The sequence below is a fragment of the Nicotiana tabacum genome, chromosome 16 (genome assembly GCF_000715075.1).
Source record: "Nicotiana tabacum cultivar K326 chromosome 16, ASM71507v2, whole genome shotgun sequence".
Classification (NCBI taxonomy): Eukaryota; Viridiplantae; Streptophyta; class Magnoliopsida; order Solanales; family Solanaceae; genus Nicotiana; species Nicotiana tabacum.
The window spans coordinates 153,531,620-153,546,856 of NC_134095.1; the positions used below are offsets into that span (position 1 = coordinate 153,531,620).

At 35.0% G+C, this 15,237-nt stretch overlaps 2 protein-coding genes across 4 annotated transcripts; both read left to right on the top strand.

Moving 5' to 3' along the window:
• Positions 1-261: 261 nt before the first annotated feature.
• On the top strand, positions 262-5,133 carry LOC107823534 (uncharacterized). The gene is made up of 4 exons (XM_016650210.2): positions 262-758; positions 2,438-2,602; positions 3,347-3,831; positions 4,559-5,133. The coding sequence occupies exons 1-4, from the start codon at positions 470-472 to the stop codon at positions 4,931-4,933; spliced, it is 1,314 nt and encodes a 437-aa protein (XP_016505696.1). The 5' UTR covers positions 262-469; the 3' UTR covers positions 4,934-5,133.
• Positions 5,134-6,048: 915 nt separating this feature from the next.
• Positions 6,049-13,502, top strand: LOC107823535 (histidinol-phosphate aminotransferase, chloroplastic). 3 transcript variants are annotated; one of them, XM_075233482.1, is made up of 10 exons: positions 6,049-6,127; positions 6,584-6,825; positions 8,451-8,534; positions 8,654-8,808; positions 8,937-9,034; positions 9,676-9,784; positions 11,170-11,327; positions 11,603-11,745; positions 11,882-12,022; positions 13,006-13,502. In XM_075233482.1, the coding sequence occupies exons 2-10, from the start codon at positions 6,604-6,606 to the stop codon at positions 13,135-13,137; spliced, it is 1,242 nt and encodes a 413-aa protein (XP_075089583.1). In that variant the 5' UTR covers positions 6,049-6,127; positions 6,584-6,603; the 3' UTR covers positions 13,138-13,502. The 3 variants fall into 3 exon arrangements, with proteins under 3 accessions (XP_075089583.1, XP_075089582.1, XP_075089584.1); XM_075233481.1 differs by lacking the exon at positions 6,049-6,127 and adding an exon at positions 6,204-6,321; XM_075233483.1 differs by lacking the exon at positions 6,049-6,127 and adding an exon at positions 6,217-6,321 and having other exon boundaries at positions 8,451-8,538.
• Positions 13,503-15,237: the final 1,735 nt, after the last annotated feature.

Sequence of the window (15,237 nt, forward strand, 5' to 3'; positions counted from 1 at the left end):
TTACCGGTTATTATTTTTTGGAGCGGCTATATAATGTAATTTTCCCTTGATTATTTTTTTAAAGAACAAACAATTTGGGTTGTACATCCAGCTGGAAAGGTGGTACATAGCTGTTAGCTGATGAAATAACTAAAAGCAGGAACTCAGACCCCAAAGGTAATTTTTCCTTACACTGCAGTCCGTCGAGAATAATATTAGTAGTTTCTATTATTACAATTAGGTTCCCTAATTTATTGGTTATTTCCCCATTCTATCCTTGTTGATTAGGATGCAACGAGATCATTTCGCGCTATTATATACTACAGTGTAATCAAACTTTAGTAAAATCAATTGAAGAATTATCTTAGTTTTGCCCTAATTTAGCTCCATTTCATTCTCATTGAAGTTTTAACTCGACGTGCATCAATTAGGGTTCGAGTTCCATTGATTTGTTAGTTTGATTAATAAATTGTGAGCTCCAGAAGAACTAATGGACCTGTTGTGTAAAGTCTATGGCGGAACATCTGATGAAGAAGACGACAATGGTGGATTGGAACTTTCTAGACCCATATTGCCACCACCAAAACGGGCCAAGTTCGAGAATTTTAACCGAGTTAATAATCCTTTGCCCCTCTTCAGGTCCAATCCAAACACGAATCTTACAGCGGAAGTTTCTCTTCCAGGAAGGTACATTTCTAAGCGAGAGCGAGCTGCTATCGGTTCAGCTGCAAAAGTTCCGGACGAGCCCAGTACACCGCCTTACCCTAATACTTCACCAGGTTTGTGGATGTTAAAATTTGGACATAGAATTCACGTGTCAAAAATAGAATTTTGCTAAAGTTGAAGATTTGCAAGTGAAAATCAATAGTATTTTACTTGAAGTACTAGTTCAAACCAATATTTTAGTATTTCACCTGAAGTTCAATATTTTGTAAATACTCATAGTCAAACTAGTATTCGTGAATATTGAAGGAATACTGAAATAGAGTATTGTTTATGCTGAAAAGGTTCCCCCTGATCCTTTTTGTTTTGAAGAAATTGATGAATTTGTTGCGAAAGGGATGATTTAGTAGGAGTGACAGCCTAGCGATTCTAGTTCAGTTTACAGGTGAAACACAAAGTGTGAGCTCATCTGCTCTAACCTTGGTAAACAGGATTACAGGTGGATTCGAAGTGCTCGCAAATTGATGTATCCACTATCATAGCAAAAAAGTTGATGAATTTAAAATGTGTTATTGCTGCCAAAATAAAAAATAAAGCACTTTTATTTTGTGTGCAAGGACAAGTTGTTGTTTATTACTGACGAGAAGTGTATTAAGAACTCATTTCTTAATCCAAGGAACTAGGGAACTGAACAGATCCTGGTGGAGGAGAAAAGCATAATATAAGAGGGGGAGAAAAAGAGAGGATTATCTTTGATGGTTTTTTGGCAGATTGATGGATTAAGGAATGAAGACTGTCACTCCCAGGAACTCTGTGCCTGCTCTTTGACTTATCATTGCTTATTACAACTGAGACCCAAAATAAACCAGCCACCTTTATATTGCTGATTGCTTTATGCTTCACTATTACGTTACCAGATAAAATTGCGGGGAACCTGTAACCCGAAGTTTCTTTTGTAATGTGTATAAGATACTTCACTATACAACTTATGCATACTATCAGCAATCTACTTGAGATGACTACTGCATTCGCTTAGCTGCTAGCCAGCCTTGGTGAGCTGTTTGTTAAGAATAAGAGTAACTGCCCAAGTTAGGAGGCTGCTGTCCACGGAAACCGAAAGGAAACCATAACCAGATAAGTTATAATCATTGGTGGATTTGTCGAAACCTAGTTTGTAAGCAGTGGACTTAGCAGTGGAATGGTAGCTGATAATTTAGCACCATTTGAAAAAATGACTAATTTTGTGAATTCGGTCATCCTTCAATAAACTTCGGAGCAATCCCTTTAGTGGCCTTTACCTACTCAACTACAGGTAGGATTGGAAATAGCAAGTGAACTTTATGGGCTTATCTTCTTGTCACTCATCACATATGTTTAGCAAACTTTTGCTTTTATTCTCTTGCAATTCGATTTATATTACATCATCTAAACACCTGCTTTAGTGTGAAAAGTGCTCATTGTAAAAATTTACTGGGCCCAGCTATTGACATTTGGCAAACATTCACCCTAGTGAAGGATGTTTTTTAAGCAAGTCATCAACTTTTTTTTATTGCAATTGATGTCTTTGTGAGGAAGATCTTTGTTTTGAGATGATGTCACTAAAGTTGTCGTGCAAAGTGTTAAAGGAGGCATATGAAGATTTACTAACATGAAAGCAACTAGGAACTTCTTGGCAACTTTTCTTATTGTGCGAATTTATGATATTTTTGTGCAATAGCTATCACTTCTTCTCTGAATTCTGCATTCAAGTTGAGTTTTATCTGCAATCTAATGGAGTAAAGTCTTTTTTCGTCAGTTTTAGGGAACATTTTGGATTCAGTTCTGCCACATAATATTTTGTCAGCTTTGAGAAATCAAACGAAAGTCCATGGACACTTGAGCCATATGCCGGAAAGGCTCTCTGTAGTTCTTGATGGACACACAAGATCAGTTAATGCTGTACAGTGGTCTACAAGTCATGGTAACTGGAATCACTGCTATTGATTTTTGTTTCATATTAGTCCTTTGTTCCATATTCATATTTCCGAAATTCCTGCCTCTGATGTTGAAATAGGTTCAGAACTCCCTTGTGGTTTTCAAATCCCTTCAAATTTGACGTCACAGTGAAATGTACTGCATCACTTTATGCATTTAGTAGAATGAGACTGGACCATCAGTTTACATTGATTGCTCCAAATATTTGCTTGGGTCTTGGTGTACTTTGTATATTTACTTGTGATATCAATAAAGATGGACACTCTTTCCAAATGGGGAGATGCTTTGCCGAAAGAAGGATCAGATAGATACTTGCTTTCTTGTCCTTTACCAAAACAATAAGGAAAAGAACTAATTACTCAACTTCAAGATGAATCAAGGCTTCCTAAAAAATTTTAAAACTTTTTGGAAAAATCGAATGGCTAAAGTGAAAATGTTAGAAGTTTTGGGCCGTCCTAGGAAAAAAATGGGTTAATTTTACTCTGTTCAAAAAACATGAAGAAAAACTTTTGCTTTAGGTATTCAAAAACCAAGAATGCTTTGAAAACAAAGCTCAATAATTTTCACTTTATTACAATGATGTGAGTCAATAACTCGCTAGATTACTTAATGTAATCATTTAGTTGCGAACTTGTATTAAGTTTACTGTTTAATTTCGGATGTGTGATACTTTGATGATTCAATAGCATACTTGTATTCATGATGTTCATGTACACTATTCACCATGCAGCTCACCTTCTAGCATCTGCCGGTATGGATCAAACTGTCTGCATATGGAATGTCTGGAGCAGAGATCAGAAGAAAGCACGAGTACTTAATTGTCACCATGCGGCTGTCAAAGATGTGAAGTGGTCACCACATGGTTTATTTGTGCTCTCTTGTGGATATGACAGCACATCAAGGTTGATTGATGTTGAAAAAGGGATAGAAACTCAGGTTTTCAATGAGGATCAAGTTGTTGGAGTGGTAAAATTTCATCCAGATAATTATAATCTCTTCCTCTCTGGAGGTTCGAAAGGTCATCTTAAAATATGGGATATAAGAGCTGGGAAGGTGGTCCATCAATATGTGCGAAATCTTGGTCCTATCCTTGATGCTGAATTTACAGTTGACGCAAAGCGAATAATTTCATCTAGCGATGTATCCAAAAGCAATATTAGTGAAAATTCAATCATTGTTTGGGATATCTCACGGGAAATCCCTTTATCTAACCAGGTAAAGTTTTTCATTAATGCCTTTTGATTTGTTTTTGTATGCTTCAGGTTTTGTCATGTCATGATTTATTTAGTCATTAGGTGAAACTGTCAAAATAATATCTCCCTTCGCATTTCACGAGTGACTTTCATCATCTTAATGCTTGTGAGAAATGTTCATACAAGAGAAAAAAGTTTGAAGGTGGGCATGCATGTTTATGCAGATGCATGCCCATTAGGGAAAAAAGGAAAAAATATTCATCATGTTCCTATGTTCTGCCATGTATTGAGTCAGTGCAGAAGTCGTACATGACCTTTCCATTTCTCTAACTATTATCCAGTTGACCATCATAGTCCTTTTCCCCATGCTCCTGTCGGAGCTTCTAATCTTCTCATTCTTTCTGACGAAGGTCTCGTTCTTCTTTATTGCTCCTTCCCTTCTTTTTTTTTCTCTGCTCTTATGCAATACACGATCTCTGTATTCTTCATTTGTATATTTGTCTAAATTTAGTAGAAATTGTGCACATCCATGGGCATTAAGAAAGTGATGGATGGAGAGGTTTAACTACCAAATTGAGTGGTGGTGGACATAAATTTTATATGCAAATATCCTGAACTATGTCTTGTGTCATGTCGCACACTTCAATCGTCCACAGTTACAATCTCAAGGATGTGTCATAGCGTATATGCCAAATTATGCTAATCTGTATTGTTCTTTTTTTAAGTCTAATCTTGTGAACATATTTCAGGTTTACAGTGAAGCATATACCTGTCCCTCAATAAGATGTCACCCTTCTGATCCAAAATTCATAGCACAGTCAAATGGAAACTACATAGCAATTTTCTCTACCAAGCCTCCTTTTGGACTTGATAAGTACAGGAGATATGAAGGCCATAGTGTTTCTGGATTCCCTATAAAATGCAGTTTCAGCTTGGATGGTGAGAAAGTAATAACTGGTTCCTCTGATGGATACATTTATGTTTATGACTCGAAATCTTGTGAGCTCATCAGAAGGATCAAGGTATATGATGGAGCTTGTATCGATGTCGTCTTCCATCCTATCATGCCTAATGTTGTTGCTTCATGTAGTTGGAGTGGAGAAGTTTCAGTTGCAGTGACATAACATGTATAACTTTATGAAGGGAGCTGGAGATTGTATCAAGTTTTTTTTATGTACAGTGTGTTTTTACACATCCATGACCAAATTAAATCACTTCTTGTTTCAGATTTTATGTACAAGTATATTGTAAGGTTGAAAACCAGTAGATATGAAGAAGGTCCTGTTAAAACTAATGAAATATAATCTAATCTGATATTAATATTGACTGTTGTTACTAGACCGGGAAGTAAACAGGTATTTGGGCCAAAAAAACTTTTAATTTTCCAAAAATTTGCCTTACCTTTTTTTTTTTTTTTTTTCGGAATTCAACAGAAGGAAGATGATTGCATTTTTATTTCCCTTGTTTGGTTTGTAAAGAAATGTTGGATAGAGGTTATGGTATGAAAAGAGAATATTAAATTGGGTCTCAAAGATATTTTCCTTGCATGAATTGGAGTCGAATAATCCAAGAGGCTATCAGGAATGAGAAATTAGAAGTGTCAAGTCCACAATTTTAGCTTATGTGGATTTTATTATTTGTCCTTATCACGGATTTGTTTGGTAATGTCTATGCTTTTGTAACAACTCTCTTTCTTTTTGTTAGGATGAACAATATTGTATACAATAAATTTGTTACTTGTTCCACACACGACAACAATGCTGAAAAAATGAACTCAAGCGTAAGAAACTAATGGAAAAAGGAAGTTCTTTTATTGAAATATTTTCAAATAGTTTTAATCAACTTTACTTCTTTATAAAGAAGTTTTGGCATATTTTCCTCTATATTTTAAAATTAATTAATATAAGTAATTTTTTATGGGGTGTGGTTTTTGTAATCATTATAGCTTCATTAACTTTTATATGCAATGTATTAGGCGAAAACTCCGCTAAGTGCATTGCCCCACAACAGACCAAAGTGAAGAATAATCAAAATAATGAGAAATTAAAATAATGGATTATGTTTGTCAAACTCATCAGAGATCTTGACCCAAATTCAATATCGAAAGAAGATCATGTAGCCACTTCTAACAAAAAGCAAAATTGTGTAAATTTTTCTCTTATAAATATTCATATATTAGATATCTTGAACTACCTGTATTATCAAGTCAAAACACTATAAAATTTTGAATTACCATACCAGAATTGATATCAGAAATTTGAACAGTAAGAACTGAAATTCAGGACACTTGCTAGACTGTAACTGAACTGAAGAAACGGGTATGTGCGCTCTTTTTATATTGTGGCTATATTTTTAATATATTGCAAATGTTGATTATGCTTTAAACAACAATCCTAAAAGTGGCTACTGGTGCACTTAACCCAAATTCAACTCACGCTCAGTCTTTGGCCAAGTCAGACGCCACTGTCCCTTGGCTGCAAAACTTTGCTCCTCTCCGCCGCCGAATTGAGTTGTACGCTGTCTCTCTATATATACTTTTTCCTCCTTCTCTTTGTCCTGTGATATTGGGTTAACAATGATTTTCAACTGCAAAAACATGAATTGTGAATTGGATTGAAATTCTCTGTCTATAACTATCAAAACATCAACTCCAATTTTTATAGTTCGTTGTGATTTTTAATAAGAACAAGACCATAAAAGTGGTATATTTATCACTATGTTGTAAGTTTTTAGCTCTTACTTCGATATTTTCTGCTTTAAACTTTTAAATGCAGGGAATAAAAAGTTTCAACTGATGGGTGTAATTGAATTATGCAACACTTCATCTATTTGCATTGGTAGAGCAAAACCCAGTTGTTGTTCAATTGAAAGAAATCAGAGGAGGAGAATCATTTGCATGGCCTCCTCAGTGCCGGTGCAAGAAGAGAGTCAACAGAAACAACGTGTGACCGGGGATGCTTTTATCCGGCCCCATCTTCTTAAATTGTCACCTTATCAGCCGATTTTGCCTTTTGAGGTAAATATGTAGGATTTCTTCTCTTATTTTGTTTCTATATGGTTGATTACATGTTATTTACTCTCACTATAGGTGAATGAGTATGTTAATTGTGTTATAGTCGACCTTATATTGTGCTGAGTAAATCTTTTTTTGGGGGTATAGGCCAAAACTCGCTGGCCAGACTAATCCAGATTCGTCTGACTAGGGCCTTATAAAGGGGGAAGCACGTGCGGTATCCAAAACCCACTGGCCCGACTAATCCAAATTTTCTCCGCGTAAGGCCAAAAAGGGGGGAAGCACTAGGAGTTTCTCCATTCCGAGGGCTTGAAAACGAGACATTTGGTTAAGGGTGGATGGTAGTGTGTTTAGTAAATCGAGTTAAATATTTCAAACCAAAAAGACTCAGAAGACTTGAATTTACTACTGACAATGCTCAGTTCTACAGCTAGGACCTTTTGTTTTCTTGAGATGAATCAGCAGGAACCAATTTGTACTTTCTTTCAGTATGGTGATTACATAAGTTTACCACATTTATAGGTGAAAGAGTTTAAGTTGATTGTATTGTAGGAGAAAATGCACCAATTATAGTTGACCTTGTGTTGTGTTGAGTAAATCAGGTTTGCATAATTCAAACCAAAAAGGCTTCCAAGGCTTGAATTACTTAAATTACTCAATCCTGCAGCTAGTATTTCCTTTGGGGAGGTTTGGGGGGTTGGGGGATTTTGAAACATTGGCTTTCTTGGGGAAGCATTGGATACATATTAAAAGGAAACCTAAACTTTTGAAATTTGAAAGTTAAAAGCTAAAAAATGTGAAAAACTAGGTTTCTGTGTGGGATTTTTTTTTTTTTTGGGGGGGGGGGGGGGGGGGCAGCTTCCGCCCGGCGTCTGATCTTTGTCATTGACTATCTTGTCTATCTATTTCTGTTACATTTAGCTTTAGGGACATCAGATGTTCTCCACTATTTAGTAGGTACTTGTTGGCTTATCAGCTTAGCAGGTTTTATGATTTCAAGTTGTGCTGCTAACTGTTTGTTATCAAAATGTGTGATATTTGCAGTAATAAAGTTTGCCTAATGAAAAATGTATTTTCTTGGCACAATTTTTTCCAGTAATCATCCTTTGGGTCTTGAATGATTTTCTGAGAAGTAAGCTCAATTTTATAATATAAAGCACCAGTGGGCACTAAAACATTATATATAAGTAAAGACCCTTTGAGTCTTGAATCATGAGGCACAGAGGAATTAATTATGTCATGTTTCTATTTTGTATGTGAACTAGTGTTGATACTTTTTTCTTTACTTAACTAGATAGGCCAAAAGGCTATCAAGAAGTACTTTTTATAATTTTTTCTTAATAATTTTCATTTCTTTTTTCTCCTTTGTTTGGTAGACATGACATGTAAAGCTAGCTCTCTCTCTCTCTCTCTTGAAAAAAAATGGTTTCACTTTAAGGATCGAATCATGTGTCTGTTATATAAAGAAAAGGTGCTGTGATAAAAATCTGATCTACTTGTTGTTTTCTTTCTCATTTATCTGGGATATATTGAGTTAATAACCACCACATGATTGGTAATAATTTGTTAGATGTGATGTTTTCTTTATTTTCTTGTGGCATCTAAAAAAATTGCTTGCAATTGTACAGGTGTTATCCACTCGTCTTGGTAGAAAGCCGGAGGACATTGTGAAATTAGATGCTAACGAGAATCCATATGGCCCTCCTCCAGAGGCAAGTTAGTATCTTTTGCAATGCCCACTGTTTAATTAAAAAAAATAATCTTTTGGGACATTCCATTTTGTGTAGTTATTTTTCGCCTTCTCAATATTGAGCTGTTGAATTTCTTGCAGGTAATCGAGGCTTTGGGCGCTATGAAATTTCCATATATTTATCCTGATCCTGAAAGCCGTACCTTGCGTGCTGCCCTTGCTGAAGATTCTGGCCTTGAATCTGAGTATATTCTTGCAGGGTGCGGTGCAGATGAACTCATTGATTTGATAATGCGGTAAGCATTATGATTAGACTAGCCTTTTATCTAAAGTCTAACTAAATGCTGACTCTTAAGTATTTGGCATGTCGAGATTAGTCCTTGTTTGACCTAGAGTTTGGATATCTAACTGTTCTCTGCTGCAGGTGCGTATTGGATCCTGGTGACATGATTGTTGACTGCCCACCCACTTTCACAATGTATGAATTTGATGCAGCTGTAAATGGTGCACATGTCATCAAAGGTAGATACGAGCTTCACTTATGTTCTTTATTATTATCATACCGAATTTTAGTTCCTTCCTCTTCTAGAGGAGTCTTGAACTTGTTTTAGTGCAGCAAATCATCTTTGGTTAAATATAATTGGACATATATTGATCTTAGAAATATAAATGGTATACTGAAAGATCAAAACTTGACAATATCTGATGACATCTATTTATGGTTTGGTACCCGCTCTTCTTGATTCGTGAAACAATTACCGGAATCTAATCATTTTCACCCCAAAGAAGGTTTGAATCCTAGCTTTCAACATTGTTGACCTAAGTTGATTATTTAAGTGCTTTTGGTGGACTTATAGTTTTCTTAACAAGTAGTTGCATAGGCATAACTGCAGCTTTGTTAGTTGTTGCTGTTACTTAGTCATCTGCCGTTGGCCCATCAGTGACGTATCGCTTGGTAATATCATACTGTGAAAATGTCAAATTTAAGAGAGAAATGAATTGAGTACAATTAAAATCCAGAGACTCTACATTCAGACAAAGCAATGTTTTAAACAATGGAAGCAAAATCAAATAAAATGATGCTTCTAATTTTCTTCAATGCAATGATTATTGTTGAGTCTTTCATCGATAATTGTTAATCTGTAGCTATGTCAAACTGGCAGTGCCTAGGAACCCAGACTTTAGCCTGGATGTAGAACGGATTGCCGAAGTGGTTGAACATGAGAAACCAAAGTGCATATTTCTGACATCGCCTAATAATCCTGATGGGAGGTATTGCTGCATTGTATTTCTGGTCTATTTCTCTTTGTGGTTGTACTTTGCTTCTCTTGACTGTACTGCTGTGAGTCTCTCTCTGCTGTTCTTCCTGTCTAAGTTAAAATAATCTTCAAAACTTTCAGTTGCACCTTCTCTTCTTCTTTTTTTCATTATTCTCTAAGTCCACGAGAAGGAGAAAATGAGTACTAGGAAATTATTGCTAGAATTTCAAGTTAGCCAGTAATTCTATACTGCACCCTGTAAATATGGAGGCAAAAAATCCTTTTCTTGTATTTCACATCATAAATGGCGGCTTTGTAATTTCTGGATGAAGCATCATTTTCCACGGAAACTTCTACGCACACCCCTTCCTGCGAAAATGCTCTTTCCCTTCAATTTCTCTTTGATCCATTTTCCCCGTTTTATTGCCAGGGTCATTCTTTACCCTGTCTTGAGCCTTATATAGATTGATTACACTTACACCCAAAACATTTGTTGCCGATTTTGTGAAAGGTAACTATTACTAGTTTCTAGAGCTTATAGCCTTGAAAAATTGGCCTTTTTTATTACCAATAAAAAGAAGTCTTTTTGGTATTGTCCTTGACTACAGTATCTCTGCGTTACAGCTGACTGGGCACAATAAGCAATATTAAGTTCAACAAGGAGTAGCAATTGTAAACTTGTATTGAAATGGACATGTGCATTTGCAAGGACAAAATAATAAGTGGCCTTCTTTTGGTATCTTAAGTGGACAAGAATACTGTACTGGCTGGAATGACTTTTATCAGTGAAGGGTCTTTGGAAGAGTGCATGTAGCAATTATCTGTAGCATTTGGACTGAGGGAACCTGTGACTGTTTAAGATAGTATATGTGTCCTGCTACTGTGTTGGGTAGTGTTTTTGGTTTCTTTATGGTTTATGTCTATGCCTTGTTCTTTGGGATAACTCTGATGGACTTCAAAAGAGATTAGAAGGCTTTCATCAGTTAGTGTTAGTTTAAATTATGTAGCTTGAAGACATTGTTGTTCTGCACAGTATACTGTTTAAACAGTTAATTGGTTATGTAATTAATGCACTTTATGAAGGAGTTAAAAGAATAACGTCATTGGTGTGAAAGTAGCTATAAGCAATTATGAAGAAAAATGAGCAAAGATTAGAAACTTATTATTGAGATAATCAAATAATATGTTTACACATATTTTTCTGTACTCTTTACAGATTTTTGCATGTGTTTCTGCACCTCAGGGAATTTGACAATTGAAATTTGTTTTCTAAATTTGCTCGCTTTCCTATGTGTTGACTTCTTATTATTTATGCTTTGTTTGCCGTTATACATTTTGATACCAACGTCCTTTAATTGTTGTCGTTCTAATGTGACAATTTATCTTGTTATTGAACAGTATTGTTGATGATGAAACACTGTTGAAAATACTTGATCTGCCCATATTGGTAATACTGGATGAAGCATATGTTGAGTTTTCTGGAATGGAGTCTAAGATGAAGTGGGTGAAGAAGCATGAGAATCTAATTGTTCTTCGCACATTCAGCAAAAGAGCTGGTAGGTTCATTCTTTTTTATTTAACATCTATGAAAATATTCAATATGTGTGCTTTGAAAACCCATATGCCCTTTTTTTTGCTGATTATTGCAAAATCTTTTCACTTGTGGCTACAACATGCTCATCTCAATCGGTCCTGTCATATTCTCAAATTGTAATAGTAATGAAGACTTTTAGTGTGTTTTATTCGCGAAATTAGTGTTTTTAAGTGGTGTCTTAAATGAGTGTTTGGATTAAGTATAGTTGACTAATACAAGTGGTATCCCAATCCTCAGGCTTAGCTGGACTCAGAGTAGGGTATGGAGCTTTTCCAAAGAGTATTATTGAATTCCTTTGGAGAGCAAAGCAACCATATAATGTGTCTGTTGCTGCTGAAGTTGCTGCATGTGCTGCACTAAAGAATCCCACTTATCTGGAGGTGCTTTAGGAAATGGAACATTTGCGTTGATCATTGTTGATTAACTTAGCCCAAATGTTCTAATCTCTTTTATAGGTGAAGAAAATCATACCTTTTTCTTGAAAGCCTCACTGATTATTGTGTCATTTTATGCCAGAATGTGAAAGTGGCACTGGTGCAAGAGAGGGAGAGGCTCTTCAATCTCTTGAAAGAAGTCCCATTTCTTGATCCATACCCTAGCTATTCTAATTTCATTCTCTGTAAGGTTACGTCTGGAATGGATGCTAAGAAATTGAAGGTAAATGTGCTTATATCACTAAGTTCGTTCTGTTAAAGTCAATTATGTTGCTTCTTTTATTCCGATTTATCGTTTGTTTAATTGGCCTCATGTCCTTTCATTCTGGCTTGAACATCACTATGTTAGAAGCTTGACACCAAGGTGAAAGAAGTATTAAAGAAACGAATCAAATAAAAGCATTTTAACAAACTACGTGGTTTCTGTTATGTTATTGTAGTATGATGGATTAGCATAGTTGGAGTGTCGAAATACTAGCATGCAGAAGTAGTGAATTAATATAAGGTTGTATATATGAATATCACCTATAATAGAATATTTAGATATATGAATGAATTTTATCTTCATTAAATGTGGGGAAAATGTAGCCCTGGTAGTAGATACTGAGTATCAAGAATTACTGAGAGCAGGCAAATGAGGTATTTGAGGTCTTTATTATGCTGGAATAAGTGGGCGAGGATAGGTTGGAAGTTGCACGATAGACACATTTGAGGAGAACTTGTGGGCTAACTGGAAGACCCGTTTTAAGAAGCAACATGCTGATATGAGATTATGAATGCTAGTTGATTATATTCAATTTTAATGACTAATTTCAGTATTTTAATAACTTATGCAAAACCCAAGTTAAAGTAATATTAAGCGGTTTTACAACATTTGTTGGATATACACGATAATATTGAGTTTGTATACTATCCAATATGTATCATGTTTTTTTAAGTGTTGTATCATATCAGTTGTCATTGCCTACTAACAAATGCACCAAAAAAAAAATAAAAAGGATTATATGTTCCATAAGTTTTACTGCAAAGCGAATAGAGACATATGGATGGGTAGAATGAGGTTCAGTTATAATTAAACATTATAGAGTAGGATCTAAGTCATGGTTGTAAACTGATCTTATACTACCTTATGCTCACCCTTTCTTGGCAAGTCCATAATGCATTGCTGTTTCTCCTACATTTTAACAGTAAAAACTTGTGTTACAGGAAGACCTTGCGACTATGGGAGTGATGATCCGTCACTACAATAGCAAAGAACTGAAAGGATACGTTCGCGTTTCTGTAGGCAAGCCTGAACACACTGAGGCATTAATGAAATGCCTCAAGCACTTCTATTGATCTTGCGACGAAATCTGAAGTGTCTTATGTCCTCTCAAGATGAAGATAAATTGGGAGTTACTGTTTGCTATTTATGCTAACTGCAAACAAGTCATTCTTCTGAATTCAATTCTTCATATGTTGGAGGAGTTATAGAGTGATCTTTACTCTCAAGTGTACATTATGTTGGAAATTGCCAGGCGCACTGATAAGTGGCATTTGTATTCCCTTTTGCCCCCTGTTTGCAAAAGATTTGAATTAAACTTGTTTTTTATACGAACAACAACAAAAAACCCAGTGTAATCCCGTAGGTGGAGTCTGGGGAGGGTAATCACAGACCTTACCCTATGTTGTGAAGGTAGAGATACTCAAAGAAAAATGAAAAAGAAGCAAGCAATAAGCAGTAAACTTGTCAACTTTAGCAATTACTATCAAGAGAAGTGACTTTTTCTTGTTTCTCCAAAAATGTTTCTGCTTTTAATCAAAAGTACTTTTTTCCTTTTAAAACCTTGGCCAAATATCAACTTTTGAAAAAAAGCATTTTTGGCTAAAAAAAAAAATATTGGCCAAATAGGCTATTAGTTTTATTGTACTATGTTGCTAGTTGTCGACTTATCACAAGTATTAAGATTACCATTGTCAAAATGGTAACTTGTCAACTTTAGCAATTACTATCAAGGATTAAGGAAAAAAGTGAGAAGGGTCAAATTTTCCCTTTACTAATAGAAACGAGTTTATATATATATGCTATTAGTTTCGGCCGACTGGCCAATTTTATATTTTGTCCAAGAAAAGTCTCATTTTCTCTTGGTCGTAATAAAACTTCAATTTAAAGGTAATCTTAAATCACAATCAAAAGTTTACTTACGATTTATAGTAAGGAAAAATACAAAATAATTTGCTAAAAACAATATTAAAGTAATTTTATGTTTGGAGGAAAAAGGATTCGTTGGACTATTAGAGTGATTTATAGCAAGTTTAGAGGAAATAACAAAGATTGCGGTCGAGTGGTAAATAATCTTTTATTCTTCATAATGAGATGTCTTGGGCTTGTGCTTTATTCTCAAGGAATTTTTACATTCCTATGTCACATAGGAAACCTTATTACCCTCAATGTTTAAGGTTTGACTTAATTACACTTAGTATACCAAATTACCAATTTTATACCATAATTAATTGTACATTTTTTACTCCTTAATTAAAGGAATATGCACGTTTCTCTCTCCTAACCCCTCAGTCCCACTCACGTTTTACCCATACCCACGTTCTTTTTACCATTTTCCATCTTCTGAAACCAAATTCTCCCTCTAAATTCACAGAAAATTGAAGAAACCCTTCAACAAAGTTGGTTCCCCATTTTACTCCAGTTGAAGTTCATCAATGAAGAACAACAAAGTCCATCAAAATTGAAGTCAAATCTTCAAAGTTCATACACACATTTACCTTCAGCTTCAAATTTTCTCAATGAAGAAGAACAAACCTTCAAAGAGACAAGAGAGCAGCAATTCCATCATTGACAGTCATTAAAAAGCTTTGAAGCTTTGAATTCAAATTTGAGTTTTCAAAAATCATTCTTTGTTTTGATTGGGTGTTGTTGTAAATAATTGGGAATATGTTTTGGAGTTTATATCTCAATTTTGAGGGGTTTTGGTGAAGATTTAGACTTGGTTTTGGCTGAATTTCAGATTGAAACTCGAAGAAGAAGAAGAAAAAGAAGAATTGCAGCAATTGTAGATAAATTGTAGAAAAATTATAGATAAATTGTAGACTGTTTTTTGCAGAAGATTTGTAGAAGTTTTAGTCGTTTTTGATTTGTGAAAACAGAAAACAAAGCATCTACAATCAGAATACAAATAATCTACAATTTATCTACAAAATATCTACAAACTGGGTACATTGAATTTTAATATCCCAATTCCCATTCAATTGTAGCTTAATTGGTATTTTCGACATAATTGCATTTTTTGCAGAAGATTTTGTAGGAGTTTTAGTCGTTTTGGATTTGTGAAAACAGAAACAATGCATCTACAATCAAAATACAAATAATCTACAATTTATCTACAAAATATCTACAAACTGGGTACATTGAATTTTTATATCCCAATTCCCATCCAATTGTAG

What these genes read in the sequence shown, in the direction of transcription:
- LOC107823534 (XM_016650210.2), top strand. Translation starts at nt 470, where the DNA reads ATGGACCTGTTGTGTAAAGTCTATGGCGGAACATCTGATGAAGAAGAC. An exon ending in TTACCCTAATACTTCACCAG is followed by an intron (nt 759 to 2,437) that starts GTTTGTGGATGT and finishes TTTTTTCGTCAG; the next exon opens with TTTTAGGGAACATTTTGGAT. An exon ending in ACAGTGGTCTACAAGTCATG is followed by an intron (nt 2,603 to 3,346) that starts GTAACTGGAATC and finishes TTCACCATGCAG; the next exon opens with CTCACCTTCTAGCATCTGCC.
- LOC107823535 (XM_075233482.1), top strand. Translation starts at nt 6,604, where the DNA reads ATGGGTGTAATTGAATTATGCAACACTTCATCTATTTGCATTGGTAGA. An exon ending in CTCATTGATTTGATAATGCG is followed by an intron (nt 8,809 to 8,936) that starts GTAAGCATTATG and finishes TCTCTGCTGCAG; the next exon opens with GTGCGTATTGGATCCTGGTG. An exon ending in AGAATCCCACTTATCTGGAG is followed by an intron (nt 11,746 to 11,881) that starts GTGCTTTAGGAA and finishes ATTTTATGCCAG; the next exon opens with AATGTGAAAGTGGCACTGGT.